The following is a 17,307-nucleotide window of genomic DNA, read 5'->3' on the forward strand; positions in this document are numbered from 1 at the left end:
TCCAACATCAAATCAATAAATAATTTCTCTATCATTAAATTAAATTTAAAATCATATGACATAAATTTCATACTCTATGAATATAGCAGCTAATGAAAAAGACCATTTATCTAATTAATAATCTTACATGTTCACTATCAATCTTCTTCACATTGTAAACATGATTTGATATTCCTTAATGTACAAGAAACTAAACTCTTGACTGATTCCACAGACTCCAAAGTCAATTTTGCTGATGATGGAGAACCATTACTATTATTATTAGTAATTACTTGGAATGCCATTGTTAACAAAGACCCTCCTTCTACAGTATTCATATTTTCTTGTTGTTGTTGCTGCATCATAGTAGTAGAAGTAGTAATCAATGGCCTTGAATCAACCCCATCAGGGAGAATTGAGAACCCTGAGGGTAATATTGGAATGTTGGTTGAATCACATCCATTCATCACATTCTTCATGCTAGGAATGTCCACAGGAGCATACACTACCATTGATTCATAAGCATTTGTGGAGCTATCTTGTAATATCCACCACTTGATGTTTTCTTTTGATGTAATCTCCTGCAAATTATGAGAAGCATATATAATAATAGGTAAAAATTCAGATGCAGTCGACTTCACGGGAAGTTGATACTTAAGAGTCGTTAGATGAAAATTTAGTCAAATCAGTCAAATCATTTAACGATTTTTAGTATCAACTTCACGTGAAGTCGACTGCACCTGAGTTTCCACCATAATAATAATAATAATAATAATAAGGAAGGAGAAAATTTTATACTCAAAGCTAATAAGGATGAACAATTTTATCTAAGATAAAAGTTTTAAGTTATCTGACATGATGGATTATAAATTTATAATTATATCTATAGTAAAACAATAGTATTAAATGCACATTAAAATTAACCACTAAAATTAGTTATTAACATAAAATATATGTTAAAATATATATTATAAATTAATTACAACACATATAATTATATATACATACATGATGACTAATTTTAATAGCTAATTTTAATTATATAATTTTTTTATCGTAAAATTAGCCAAATATATTATTATTCTTGTGGTAACTATATCAAGAAAGTATAATTAATGAGAAATATTTCTAAAATTATTTGACTACTCGCTTAAAATCATCTTCACGTGAAGATATATATAATTGTTAAAAATTATCAAATGACGACAATTTGATCAAACTACATGTTTATTTAACGGTTTTCATTTATGATCAAACTACCTTTTAAAGTTTTAATAAATTAAATCAACCTTTTTAATATTAACATAGTGAAAGATAAATATAACAGCAGTTTGAAATTGTCGCAAAATCCTTAAAAATAGCTACAATAAAATTGTGTTTGGAAGAATAAACAATTAGAGTGTGTTTGATCTGTATTTTTTTTTTAATATTTTTTATTTTTTAGAATTTGTACAAAAAAACAGTAAAAATAATAAAAATTTTATTTTCTATTTTTATTTCCTAAAAAAAAGTAAAAACATAAAATATTATTTTTTATTTTTATCTTATATTTTTGTCATAAAATTCTAAAAAAAATATACTAAAGATACAAATGCAAACTAAATGGATCCTATTTTCAATATATACACACACGGATATCTAAGAATTTCTTAAATGTAAGAAATCGTACATGTTTTAAATAAGATAACTATTCCCATGAAGATGGCAAAAACATCTTTTTATGATATTCTTGTTTAAAAAGTGTAACTTATTTGTTTAGTAACACTTTGAATAAAGGTAACACTTTTACTTTAAATAAAAATCAAACTCTACAATCTATCATCCAATGATCAAAATGAAATATCTTCACATGATGACAATTATAAAATTTTCATTGGAGTAGCCACCTTTAAACAATGCATTTAGAATTGAATTCAACTAATTCAGTGTGTTATATTTTCTCCACAAAATAAAAGGAAGCTTATTATAAGAACTCACATGGATATTTACAGCATTGCCCCGATCTTGGCCTTTGGCTAATGTTGCTATGGACTGCACCGATGACCCACCAGTGACCATGATATCCCACTGTATGCAAACAAAAATAATTATAGACAAAGACAATAATAGAAACTCAATGGTCCAATTGCTATATAATTCATCACCAACTTGGCTAGCTAACGTAACACCCTCTTTGGATTTTTTTTGTTGGATGCAAATGAATCAAAATCAAAATCAATTCTGAGTACGCAGAATAATTCTTCATTTTGGAAAAGGAGAAGTTCAGTTTTGTAACGATGATGAGGTTGCGATGGGAGTCTATACAGGAGCAAGGCTGTTTATATTTGAGGACAGAATAAGATACGATATAAGAATAAGATATAAATAATAAAACTATAAAATTTAGTAATAAAATATTTTATTTCGTGATAATAAAATAAGTATAAGAAAAATTAAAATATGAAAGATTAATTTATTCTATTTTTTGTACAAAAAATATTGAAAAAAAATTATAAATATAGAAACTATAATTATTATGAAAAAGAGTAATAGATACAATGAAAAAAAATTTGCATCTTATTTGTATTTTTAAAAAATATAAAATAAACTAATTTAATGTTTTATAGTGATATAATATCTATTTTTATATTTTATTTATCAAACATAATTTTATATTTTTATATTTTTGTTTTAATATTTTGTAACAAAGTAATCACAGAAAATTACATATTGAATGACACTTTTGGTATATTGTATTTTGAGTGAGGATATTCTTAGTGTAATAGATTTTTCATGTCAATGATAAAAAAATATACATGAATAATTATATTTTTAATATGTCTTTTCAAGCAATATTTTAAATTTATTTAAATTTTATATTATTTTTTTAATTTATTTTATGCTAATTTCTTTTTATTTTAGAATTTAACAAAGATTAAATTCTAAATTTTTAAATCATATATAAAAATTTTAATATTATATTATGATATTATTTGTTTAAAAACTTAGATAATAAAAAAATATATGAATGATTATATATATATATATATATATATATATAATTAACAATCAAAACTCAATAATTCAATTTTCATAAGAGTTGAAATCATAGTAAAATTTTGATACCAACATAAGGAATTGAATTCATTTAAACAGCCTGTAATTAAAGATTATTTAGGGACTACTAGTGGCTATCATTTGTGTCTCTAGGAGGCACAAGTGACCCACCACTTGTGTGAAATAATTTACCCTATGATCTATGCTAAGAAATTCTTACATTTACCATTTAACATGTCAATTTTCTGGGTCTATATATATATATAGTTTTCTCTCATTTTCATTGCATTTATGATCTTAAATTATTGTGAGGTACACACAACAATAATTTGTTCAACTAGTCAATTTTTATATATAGATACAAACTTTTTACCTCTATTTTTATTCTTTTATGTTTGATCCTATAAATTATTAATTTTCTTTTTTTTCACAAAAAAAAATAGTAATATTAAAAAGTAGTTAACTCACTTTTAATCTTGACTTCACTTATTAATTAATTGGGAGATGCTCCCGTAAAAACGCAGAAAATATCTTTTTCTAAAAATATTTTTTAATAATTAAAATTTAACATATATAATCACTTAAATTATATTATTTTTATCAAAATTAGGTCAGACAAATTAATTTGATCGAAAAATAGTGAATCAAATTTTGAATCCGTCTAAATTAATATTATTTTTTATAAAAAATGACTACAATATCTCTATTATATAAAATGACTAAAATACTCTTATTATATATATTAATTTTGAGAATCTTAAATTCTAGCCCTTTTCTTCTCTATCGTTATAGGGTTAGAATTTAAAGTTTTCAATATATATATATATATAATAGGAATATTTTAGTAGTTTTTATAATAGGAATATTGTAGTAATTTTTTATAAAAAAATATTAATTTATACCGGTTCAAAATTTAATTTATTAATTTTTTGCTAAATTGATTTGTCCGGTCTAATTTTAATAAAAATAATATAATTTAATTTATTTTATGTGTTAAATTTTAATTTTTAAAAAACATCTTTAAAAAAAGACGTTTTTAACATCTTTATTTAAGTGACTCCCTAATTAAATTACTCTACCTATTCTAATTAATAACTCAAAATAGGAAAAGTCTAGGGGGCCAGCAACTTTTGTGTTTTCTGGCCAGCACTTAGGGCTTGTTTGGGTGAGCTTTTAAAGAAAGATCTTTTTTTGAGTTATCTTTTTCTAAAAGATCTTATAGAGAAGTAAAAGTAATTTTATGTTTGGATATCTCATGTAAAAAAGTCTTTTTATCTATCAATTATGTTTGGGTATAACAATATAAAAGTACTTTTTTGTTTATTTATTACATGAAAAACATATTTTTTTTAAGGAAAAAAGATCTTTTAAAAAAAGATGTAAATTACAGCTTCTCAAAAAAGATCTTTTTTTGATTTTACTAGTGCTTTTACTTTTACTACTAGAAATTTGCCAAACACATTAAAAAATAAAAAAATATCTTTTTTCAATGAAAAAATATCTTTTTTTAACAAAATAATGGCACACAAACATACACTTAACCATCAAAACAAAAGTGAGTGATCTCTCACCATTAAATGTAATCTCACACCATTAAAAACACTATTGATAACCAATTTATGGTTACAAAACACCAAAATTGCTGCCCCTACCATTCCTCCTCAAAATAAGATAAAGTAGTTACATTCTAAACTCTAATATAAGAACATGTATATATTAACTAAGTAGAGAGCAGTGCATTATGAAAATTTGTACCTGAGACCTATGATTTTCATCCCTCAAGAAATGAAAAAGAACATTTGGAGGGAGAGGAAGCCACACAGAAGAAACAGCTGATAGGATGACACCAAGAGGTTGACCAGGATCATTCAAGTTCTTCCTAGAACTGATCCTAATGTCTTCTCCATTTTTACTTGTCACCTTTGTCCATGTATGGAAGCTTGAGGCTCCAATTGCATGGCAAAAACTCCATCTCATTCTTTCTCCTAACTTCAATATGCTCTTTCTTCCAGCTGATGTGGCAACACCTAACAATATCATCATCAAATTGTAAATGGTACGGTCAAGTTTGGTGAAAAATTTTATCAATAGATCGAATTAGTCTTTCAAAAATTACAAATTAATCATTTTTGTTATTCTGTCACCTCATTAATAATTTTCATGAATGATTGATGATATGAAATATTAATTGATAACATATATGATTCCTGATATGTCTAATTAAAGGTGCTAACCAAATATGTTTATGAAATTCTATCAGTTTAGTCTATTTTTTCAATTACATCAACTCTAACTCTAACTCCAATATAATTTATCGATTAAATTGATAAATTTTTATAAACACAACATTTAATTAGGCATATTAGATGTCGTGTATATTGTCGGTCAACATTTTATATCATCAGTCGTTGACAAAAATTGTTATGGAATGATGGAAGCACAAAAATAATTAATTTATAATATTTAAAAAATCAATTTAATTGATAAAATCTCTCATAAACAAATTCAAAAAGCGACCAATAAACTTTCAAGAACTAATTTCACTATTATTCTATAAAAGTTAATATAATTCATGAGTAGAAAAATAATAAAACTAATTAATAAAGAAATTATTACAAACTGACCAGTTGAATCCTTGATGGGAACATTAGTTGCCATGAAGAAAACAAGGCGTTGACATTGAAGCTGCAGTGTTGATATCCAGTGCCTTGCCCCAAACGCTGTACCGTTATTCACAATGCTTCTATACATTCTGTGCACACTGCTTTTCTCGCATTCCCAGTGTTCCACCCAACTTACCTAAATCCAAAATTAACAACAATGTGCTTATTTAGCTGAATTTAAATTCCATTAGGGTTTTTACGAATTATAATAATTACGAAAACTATGTTTTATACACAGGTCATGGAGATCCTAATAAAAACTATCTTTCCTTTATCAAAAATGTTATTTATACATTAAAATCAGTCACTAGTATTTGTGTATAAATATATGTGTAGTTTAATTTATTTTCAATATGTATTTATATTTCAACATGTATTTTATACTGGTAGCTAATTTTATTAGTGACTGATTTTGGTGTACACATAGCATATAGCCCCTCACTTATATATGAGTTTAATTTTATTGTAAAATAATTTTACACGATCATCTTATCATATTTATGTATTTACATAATTTTTTAAATAATTAATTTAAAATTGATACTTTTTTGATAATACATTATTAATTAAGAAAAAGTTTAGAGACCAGCAATTTTATTGAATTTTGGCAAGCATGTAACCAGCAGAGAAAGATGAGTCATTAGATGAAATTTCACACCAATCTCACACCATTAAATCATTATTAATGGCTATTTGATGGCTACCAATCACAAAAATTACTGGTCTCTAGCATTGTTCATTAATTATTTATATAAAATTCTTTTACATTCTTAGTAACATAAAAGTTATATATATTCTTGTGCGTGAATCATGACGATAACAATTTAAAATTGATGTCATGGCATACGTACTATATCCAATTTGAAACAAATATTTAGTTTAAAATATGAATACATACATAAATTAAAGATAGAAAGTGGTTTTAATCTATGGAATATAAAAAAGGAAAATTGATATATAGAATTCAGTTTATATTGTCACTTACTATAAAAAAGAATTTATATTATTAAAATAAAAGTGAGAATATTTGTTTCCTAATAAGTTATATGATAGAATAATTAGGTACCTTGCAATGACCATGGGACTTATCTTCAATAATGCAACCAGAAGGGCGTTTTCTGCATTTAAGAAGGGAAGCATCGATGTTGTCTTCTACTTTGTCTATGGAAACATCAACAATTCCCCACTTTTCATCACTTAACTTTCTGCAGCATCTCACGAAATACACTTCTCTTGTTGCCACCATTGGTGTCAGCATTTGCAACTCAGCAAACATCTTCAAACCCATGCATATAATTATTTTATCATATTATATATTAAAGATCAATAGATTTTTCATATTTCTAGCTATGTAGTATCATAAAAACTACTCTTAACAATAAGTTCATTTATTAATTTGATGAAAAAAAATACTTCTTGCCATTTTATTAAATACTATCTTTAATTTAAAATTGTTTAACCAATATTGTCATAAATCTACTTTTTTTTATTTAAGTGTTGTATGAATAGTTATATATTTAATGAATAATATTGTAAAGAATAAGTGTATAAAACTAACTTTTAATTAATAAATATTAATCAATTTTTATTATAAACTTATTTTTGAACTCTGGATTTTTTTAAAAAATTTATGATTTAAAATTTAAAATAAAAAATAATTTAAAAAATTTTGGTTGATATTGACCGGAAAAATTGACTATTCAATTAAATTAAATTTTAAATTTAAATTTTATTATATTATCAATATAATTTAAAACTCAAGAGTCAGCAATTTTAATTTATATTTGTCGATATTTTAGTTAGTAGTCCAATATATTTAGACTTTAGTCTAACAATTTAGTATCGTATTTTTAGTTTATATTTTAAAATATTATTAACTAACTATTAACTAAAATTAATAAATTATACTGATTTTATAGTATTATTCATAATATTATAAAGCATTTTTCAATTCAAAAATATTTAATAATCAAAAGAAACTAATAAAAAATAATTAAAATTTATCTTATTTAATATTCATTAATTATTGTAATAATTAATAAATACTAAATAAATAATTTTTTTATCTCTTTAACATTTGGTAGGATATTTTTTCAGCATCCAATTTTAATAATAATTTCGCTCTCATTAGATATATGCCTTGGAGAGGAAATCAAATAATAATAGTGATAATAAATGAAGAGATAAAGAGATAGATGGAGATGGATAGATTCCAGCATGTTATGTTGGATCGGATATGGGGAAATGGAAGGAAAGTGCCAAGAATGATGTTCGATCTTTTGCATTTGTTCTTTTTAAGCTTTTTGGGTCCTCATCAATACTTTATGAGATGCTGATGATGATAATATAAAGCCTATCTTTTAAAGGCATACTTAAAAGATTATCACCACTTACATTTCCCAAAATGTTTAATAATGCATGCAAGGTTATTTATTATTCATTTGTTTTAAGAAGACATAATTAAGTTCGTCTTACATTAAATATCTTACATTAAATAAGCTATTGATACGCTTTTTTGTACTTTTCGACACGCTTTTAAAGCGTGACAGAAAATTTATTTTTTTGTATTGCAATCAGTTATGATATATAAAAATATATATTTTATAATTAAAAAATATTATTATAAATTTAATTATTTTATTAAGATGTATTTAATAATTTCAATGATCAACTAATTATTTAATTAAAAATATAAATTAATATATAAATATATACAGACATACATAAATATATATCTATTTTATAATTAAAAAATATTATTATAAATTTAATTATTTTATTAAGATGTATTTAATAATTTCAATGATCAACTAATTATTTAATTAAAAATATAAATTAATATATAAATATATATAAATATACATAAATATATATCGATAGATTTATTTAATAGTTGAATTTTAATTTACATGAAACATTTTTAGTCTAGCAGTGCCCCTTTCTGTTCTATTTATATGGAAAAGGAAAAAAGGAAAGTGACAAATAACTTTTTTAAAGATTTATATTTTGAAAAGATTATCTTTTAAAAAAAATATTAAGTCTTTTACGATAATAAATATGAATATATTATTTTTAAATAAATTTTTATGATTAGAGTAAAAAAATTTAATTTTAATTAACTTATCTATATTTTTTATTAGGGTAAAGTATACTTTTTGTTCTTGAAGTTTAGCAAAAGTTTTAAAAATATCCCTAAGTTTTATTTTGTTTCAATTTTATCTCAGAAACTTTCAATTTGCATCAAATATGCTCTCGACAGCTAAATTTTCAAAAAATTTAATACCAATCTAACAATAATGCATGAAAATTATGCTTGATTTGCTTGTGTTGATGGTTGTTCTTATAAAATTATTATTAAATTGATCTTAAATTTTTTGAAAAATTAGTCGTTAAGAGTATATTTGATGCAAAATAAAAAATTTTTGGGACAAAATTAAAACAAAAAAAAATTAAAATTTTTTTTAAAATTTTTGTCAAAGAAACAAAAAATATACTTTATCCTTTTTATTATGAAAAATTTTATTTATATATATATATATTTAAAGTAATCTATCTAAAATATAATTTTTTAAGTATTTATTTATATTTTTTTTGCAAAAAGTTAACTACTAATCATATATAGTAGAATCTAGAGTACTTTATTATATTTTAAAAGGAAGATCCATCTTTTTCTCGTGTTCCTCGCGGACTCGTGGTCGTTGGACCACCTGTGGCAAAAATTTCTAACATGTAAGGTAGTGTTTGGAAGTTCAAATTAAGATTTGATAGCTAAAATTAAAATTTTGGTATTTTCAATATTTTTAAAAAGTAAAGACATATAATATTAAAATTTTTAGAAATATAAACTAAAATTTTAGTAATATTTATTTTTAATTATTTTTATTCAATTTTTTAAATTTTAAATATAATTTTATATACTCTTTTTGAACAGGATATGAAATATATAATTTTTTTTTTGGTGAGGATATGAAATATATAATTTACTCTTATACACTTTACACTAAACATAATATAATTATTTATTTAATATTTTTTTTCAGTTTTTATCTTTTAGTTTCTATTTTTGGTTTCAATTTCTTTTTCAAATACAACTTAACAATTCAACTCGTTTAATTTCTGATTCATAAATAATGAAGATTATTTGATTTTAATATATAAGATTATTATTATTATTATCAGAGGTAGTTATTATGTTTACCAGTTGAACAACACCATTGCTATTAGATCCTTCTCCATTGCATATAACATCAACATTTGCAGCCTTTGATATTAAGCATGGAAACATCTCCTTCCATTGATTCTGCAAGAACAATATTGTAAAAAAAAATATTACATACTAAAAAATGAATAATTTAATTTGTGCATATTATGTTAGCTTTAAAAAAAAAAAAACATTTTAAGTATTCAACTAATAATTAACAAAAGTAGTTGGCTCAATCATTCATTATTTTTAAAGTAATAATATATGAATAATAACTCAAATAATATTTGACTAATAGTATAATATATAGAAAAGTTTTTAAATATACAGGTACACCAGTATTTCAGTAATTTTTAACCGTTGATTTTAATTATATATATTATATATATTTTTTATAATTAAGATCAACGGTTAAAAATCACTGATATATATACTTACCACATCTAGAAAACTTTGGACAAGACTTGATAGGTCCATAAAAACCATTCCATTTTCTCTTGATGCTTCAATGGACATGTTTGACCTTCTTCCAATAATTCTTGAATTATTGTGAACCTCAAAAACCTTCTCATATTCATCATAGTTGAGTATTTCTCTACCAGTTTCAACACTACGAACCCATAAAGGTTCTCCAATAGTAGCCATCTTTATGAGTTCCTCTATTGCTTGGTTCACTATCTCCATTATCCTTGATTTTTCAACCCCAAAAATTCCATTGTAAAAATCCATTGATGAGCTTATTCTATTATTATCTACTTGCTCATGGCTAGTTGAACATGAAGGGTACGTTATTGTTCCAGCTGATGGGTATTTCCCTGAAACTTCTCGTAGCTTCTCTATCTATATATAAGAATTCAAAAGATTTATTGAAATATTATATAATTTTACATATATACAATTTTATTCAATAATAATATAATATAAGGACTTATTCAAAATTTGCATACTCTACAATAATAATAGACATAGATTAATGTATTTATAAAAATGGAGTCACAGTCAAGAATCAAATACACTTATTTTCATGTAAAATTGATAATTGAGAACCATTAAATAATTTAAAAAATTTAACTAAGTTATTATGTTTTCAATTATCAACTTCTCACGAAGATATATAACTGTATGTAAGTTTCTACTAAATAAAGTCAAAATATATTGTATACTATGGTATCTATATATACTTACCTAACTTACTAAAAAGAGATAAATGTTAATATTTAAATTAAAAAATATAAAAATAAATAAATTTTTAATATTTAAAATTTACCATAAAAAATAAATTCGACAATTTCGGTACCAAAATTATAGGCACCATAGAATTTACCGTCAAAATATTATATGAACATATGTAGTGTATATATATACCTAACCCTAATTATTTCATTCATTTCACAAAAAAGTTGATAGTTATATATATAAATACCTCAGCTTTGAGTTTGGCATTTTCTAAACGAAGTTGTTGTTCTTCAATGGAGATGGTGGAACTATCATCAGTGATAGTAGAAGTGGTGGCCATGGCCATGCCACAGTTAGGGCAGCAAGATTTGCTTATGGCCTCTCTCATGGCCTTATTTTCCTCCATTAATTTCTCTATTTCTTTCTTCAACAACGAACTTTCATGACGCTCTTGTATTGCCTGGCCAAATTGAAAAAAATAATAATTGCATGACGAGTTAATAATTATAATGAATTAGTTAAAATTAAAAATTAAAAATAATTAAATAATATAAAAAATATCGCTGTCATAAATTTGTTTGTCCAAAACATTTAAAGTATTTAATAAAAGTGTTTAATATTGATGAAACACAGTCGTGCAATCATAATTGTTCTCTTGGCAAATTATTCACACTGTACGGACACATAATAAATATAAAAAGTAATTATTTTTACTAATATGACGTTATATGAAATTGGATGTACATGTAAAATAGTTTTACATTGAAGATATATCAAAATCAAATTCTTTAATAAAAACACATGAATAGTTATATCTAATAATGATAAATATATGAATTTAAACAAAATTAATATACAATTAATTAGGTACCTTGATTTGGGTTCGACGATTTTGGAACCAAAACTTGACTTGACTTGGAGCAAGGCCTAATTGCTTGCTGAGTTGTTTCCTTTGGCTTTCATCTGGATGGGGGGATTCTTTGAAAACCCTAATTAATAGTAATAAATACTCATCTCAGCTTTTTAATTATTAGCTGATTTAATTATCTATCATCAAGCTTCAATAATAATTCGTACATATATACATGTTTGTATGCATCTATTTAAGTAATGACACAAACTATAAAAATTAAAAGGCCCTTAGAGAAAAAGTAGTACTTGTTTTATAGTTTCACGTTGTTATTTAAATGAAATAATTATTTCACTTTTACTCATTTATGGTTGTATGTAAAAATAAAAGGAATTATTTTTCAATTTCATTGGTAGTCCAATTACTGCAAAATTAGAGTACGAACCAAATTTTGTAGTCCCTGCATGCGAAAACAATGCATGTGAAATTGAGAAATAATGATAAAAACATAATTTGTTTTATTTTTAACAAAGTCAGAAAATAATAAATTTTTTTATTTAAATTAAAATAGCCTTATAATCACTGTTTCACATTTTTATTTTATTTTTGAAAAGAAATTAAGGTAAAATTGATATTGATAATCCTACTTGGAAATTGGAATATAATCATGATCCAAATTCAAATTTTTTCTTACGATGATATTAGAGAGTCAAAAAAAAAAAAAAACTTAAAACTTACTTTATTTAGTATTTATTAATTATCACATCAATTAATAAATACGGTATAAAATAAGTTTTGACTGATTTTGACTAAATTTTTTTTGTTATCAAACATTTTCCTTAATTTTTGACCTGATTTCTTATTGAATGTGTCTCAACAATATATCTTTGATTATTACCAACACATAGATTGAAAGAAAGGGTTTGGCTTTCAAAAGGAAATTAAAGGTTATATATATATATTGACATAATTATGATGACAAATACATAGAGTAGCAAATCTAAAAAGCAAAAGCTGTTAAAATTTTTAAGCTAGTAAGCTTTAGCTTTTAATCATTGATCTTCCTTTTATTATGACCCTCATATATGGCAAACTCTTCTCATCATAGCAAACTACTACTCTATCTTTGACTTGCCAAGAAACTATGAAATAATTAATTAATTCATCCATAATAATAACCACAAATTAATACGTACGTTATTATAAATTAGTTAATAACACCCAACATGCCGCATATTCATAAATTAAAATATGTAAAGTTTGAATCTTTGTCGTCTTGGTTAATTAATTAGAATTGCATGTTGCTCTTTTCTAACAAATAAAGATCCAATACACCCTAAAAAGAATAAAAGTGTAAGAGAACAGCAATAATGCTTGTTATTTGCAACCATGATTCACTGTTATTGTCCCCACTACTCATACCAAATGCATACATACATACATATACATATACATATATATATACACAAATGAAAATGAAATTCTTATATAGAGAGCAAATCAATAAAGAGCTAACGGGCAATGAGTAATAGCTCAAATAGCATAGTTTCCCCATACTCAATTAAGAGGTTGCGGGTTCGAGTCTCCTATATTTAGTAAAAAAAATAAAAATAAAGAGCTAAGACTATTATTTAGTGTTAAATTGTTGTTTAATTTATTTTTTTATAATAAATTTTAAATATTTAAAAATAATTTATTTTTATATTTTTAAATTAAATGTTAATTTTTAATTTCTTTTAACAAGTTAGATATTACTTTTTAGATATTATAGTAATCACTTATATATTTTATATATCAAATTTATTGAATTTTAATTATTCTGTCCCATAGGCTATATAGCTAGATCGGTAGCTTAGCTTGCTCTTTTATTAAAGTACACTTCTTAATTAAAACCAAATTGTCTTTAATTAGGTGAAATCTTGATATTTTAATATTAGATTGTTTATAAATAAAAATTTACGTATAATTATTTTTATGTGATGTTATTAATTGAAAATTATTAGATAATTTAATACATTTAATTAAATTATTACTTAATAAATTGTAACTATTAAATTCATATTAAGATAAATTGTATGTGACTTTTTACCTTATTTATAACAAAAATTACACAATATATATAAATAAAAGTTAACTATTATTATTACTTGATTCTTTACTGGGGTGGTGAGTGGTGACAGTACATTTGTAAATTGAAAAATAACATGTCCATGTAAATGTATGAAGCACCATGCTAATTTAGAAAAAAAAAAAAAACATATTCTACGTAATATAAGAATTTAATTTTTTATGCACTCCCAATATAAAAATCTTATCTAAATAATTAATTGTGTATTATTATATTAGCCAAAATAAATAATTTTTAAATTTATTATTTAAAAAATAAATTAAATACATAAATCTAATTAAAAAATTATATAAATATTTTATACTATTAATATGTCAAAATTAGATTCTAATAAAGAAATAATACAACTTAGTAAAAGGTATATATATAGACAATGAAAAATATATTTTAAATTTAATTTTGATACATTATTTATTCCTATAAACATTTTTATGTATACATTTAATTATATATCGATAACAACAAAAGTAACTACTAAAGAAAATATAATTATTACATCATTGGGGGAAACATTTTAAATTATATATTTCTTAGTAGTACTTTTTTTTGGTAAAAAAATTAATAACCATGTTACACAAAAAATATATTAGCATATTAATTATTAAATATAGAATATATATTAAAATATAAAATATACTAAAAATAAATTAAACAATATATATTTATCCATAAATATATAATAATTAATTTAGTTGTTAATTTTTTATATATATTTAATATTTTTAAAATTATTTTTTTTAGTTTTTATCATTAATCACTGGTATGAATATTACTGATTAATTCATTATAGAATTTAATATAAAATCCATATTAGAATAGTCATCAATAGTAGAAATATACAATGTGCCAATCCAAAAAACCGCAAATTGAACTGCCGCAATATCTTTTTATTTAGCAATGATTACGTAAACCGATGCTAAATGACCGCCGCAATCTTCCATTTATGTTGTAAGTACAAGCTAAGCAATTCTTTATCTTTTTTCACTTGTTATTATAATAATTAAAAGCATCAATTATAAAGCTAAAAAATTTAGATATAAAAATAAGATGAGAGTTATATTTTAATATGGTAATTTTTAGTGTTTTTTAAAACTGTGGGAAATACATAAATCGTGTTTAAAAATTTTTTAAAATGTGTGGTACACAAATCGAACTCTCCGATTTGTGTTTAAAAAATTAAAAAATTTGGAGTACACAAATCAGACCGTTCGACTTGTGTACTCCAAATTTTTAAAATTTTTTAAATACAAATCGGACTGTTCAAGTAGAAAAATAAAATGGTTCGATTTTTGTATCTAAAAATCGGACGGTTCCGATTTCTGTATCTCTTAAAAATAGGTCCGATTTGTACTCCATAAATTAAATCATCTTACATTTTAAAAAAAATAACACAATAGATCATAATTCAAAAAAACACCATTGGTAACCCAATATTAAAAATAAAAATGTGTCAGTTATAATACCTAAGCATATATGGGCCAAAATTTTATCATTTATTGTAAAATTAGAAATGCAAAAAAAATTGAAAACATTATTTACGTACGCTTCCATTTCTCTGATCTGCCCAGCGGTGTGCCTATGATACTTCTTTCTTTTCTTCTTCTTGCTCCCATCGTCATCACCACCACCATCATCATCATTATCTGATCTTGATCTCAACGGCCCAGAATTCTCACTGCTTACAGTGGTGGTGGTGTCCTCTTTCCTTGAACACTCTCTACTTCCCTCATCCCCTATTTCCTCTATTTGGTTATTAAAAATCCCAGCCTTCAATACCATAAAAAAAAATAACAAATCAACTCTCTTAATTTAATCATAAATAATTAATTATAGCTATCAAAATCAAAATCAAAATCAAAATATTTAAATTAGAAAATAATTTTTTTATTAATTAATTACTTATATATGCATACACACATATGTGAAACAGAGTAGGTCTAATAATTTGTTGCAAAGAAGATCATATATATGTATTGGATTAATTAAATAGATTTATATATATATATATATATATATATATATATATATATATATATATATATCTATCTAGTTAACTATGTTATAGTAGCTAGTAGTGATTCTAGAGGGAGTTATATTATATAAGATATGTTATTATTGTACTTACAAGGGTGAGGGAGAGAGTTGGAGAGGAGAACAAGTCCTTATTGGTGTTTGAAGACATGTCCATTTCCATTAGCTACAAGAATAACACACACTCTCTGAATAACGTTTAATTTGATGATTTCCTAAGAAGCAAAAATGGTGGGAGAGATTGGTGTCTTCTTCATAGAGAGAAAGAGAGAGAAAGAGTTAAGAGAGTGAAAAGAGGTTGAGAGTTGAGACTCTTGACTCTTGAGAAACGTAAGGACTACTCTCAATATTTAAGAATATAAAAACAAGAGGGGAACTCGCTATCTTGTTTTTTTATATTTATTTTATTTTTCATCTTATTTTTTTATTTTGATAATGTATGTATGTAGTCATGTAGGAGATAAAGTATTTTGAAAAAAAATAAATTAAATAGTTTCTAATAATTATTTTAAAAGATAATGAAATTATTAATAAAAAATATTTTTTATTATAAATTTTTATTTTTATCAGACTAGTTAGTTTTTGTCAATATTTTCTCTCTATATTAATAAAATAAGCTTACATAATATATTAAAGTTAAACTGTTGATTATCCGAAAGACTTGATTAGAATTGACAAATTTTTTTTAAGAATTTCGTTATCTTTTAGAAGGTAATTATCACAACTATTTAGTTTTTTTTCTTTTTCAAATACATTACCTAATTAATTGTGTAAAACTAAAAAATATTAATAATTTTTAAGTTATTTTTACTTATAAAAATTAAATAAAAGATATATTAATAATTAACGTGTCATATAAATATATTTTAAAAAAAAATCATTGATAAAAAACTAACTAACCTCACTAAGTTAAATATCAAAAATCAAAATGGGTATTTGTTTTAATTAAAGATTTTCTAATTCTTCAAAAAATTTATCAGGAATTCAAATAAGTATTCACTCAAGTATTTTTTATATGAATTTGAGTACTTAGTCAAGTTTTTTTATATGGATTTAAATCCTCTAAATTTAGATTTTATTTTAAAATGCTAAATATAATTTTTCATCATTTATGAATTAAGAGAAAATATTTAAAAATAAAAGATTATACTTTATCTTCTAAAAAAAATCCAAAATTTAAAAAGTTCAAATTTTTTATATTCATAATTATTTTAATTTTCAAAGTATATTTTACCCTTACATT

The 17,307-nt window shown here is 23.3% G+C and overlaps 1 protein-coding gene across 1 annotated transcript; it reads right to left on the reverse strand.

Moving 5' to 3' along the window:
• Nucleotides 1-10: 10 nt before the first annotated feature.
• On the reverse strand, nt 11-16,396 carry LOC107619254 (homeobox-leucine zipper protein GLABRA 2). Its single transcript, XM_016321513.3, has 11 exons — nt 16,159-16,396; nt 15,577-15,800; nt 11,927-12,044; nt 11,303-11,515; nt 10,318-10,719; nt 9,877-9,978; nt 6,745-6,954; nt 5,640-5,814; nt 4,771-5,042; nt 1,957-2,046; nt 11-560 (listed from the first exon to the last, which is right to left on the reverse strand). The coding sequence occupies exons 1-11, from the start codon at nt 16,225-16,227 to the stop codon at nt 138-140; spliced, it is 2,298 nt and encodes a 765-aa protein (XP_016176999.1). The 5' UTR covers nt 16,228-16,396; the 3' UTR covers nt 11-137.
• Between the last annotated feature and the right edge of the window lie 911 nt (nt 16,397-17,307).

The sequence above is a fragment of the Arachis ipaensis genome, chromosome B9 (assembly GCF_059453495.1).
Source record: "Arachis ipaensis isolate K30076 ecotype BB chromosome B9, ASM5945349v1, whole genome shotgun sequence".
NCBI lineage: Eukaryota > Viridiplantae > Streptophyta > Magnoliopsida > Fabales > Fabaceae > Arachis > Arachis ipaensis.

Excerpts from the sequence above, each read along its gene's own strand:
- LOC107619254 (XM_016321513.3), bottom strand. The coding sequence starts at position 16,227 with ATGGAAATGGACATGTCTTCAAACACCAATAAGGACTTGTTCTCCTCT. Across the intron at positions 9,979-10,317 it reads TCCAAAGTTTTCTAGATGTG|AATCAATGGAAGGAGATGTT; the intron begins GTAAGTATATAT and ends TTGTTCTTGCAG. Across the intron at positions 5,043-5,639 it reads TCCCATCAAGGATTCAACTG|GTGTTGCCACATCAGCTGGA; the intron begins GTCAGTTTGTAA and ends TGATATTGTTAG.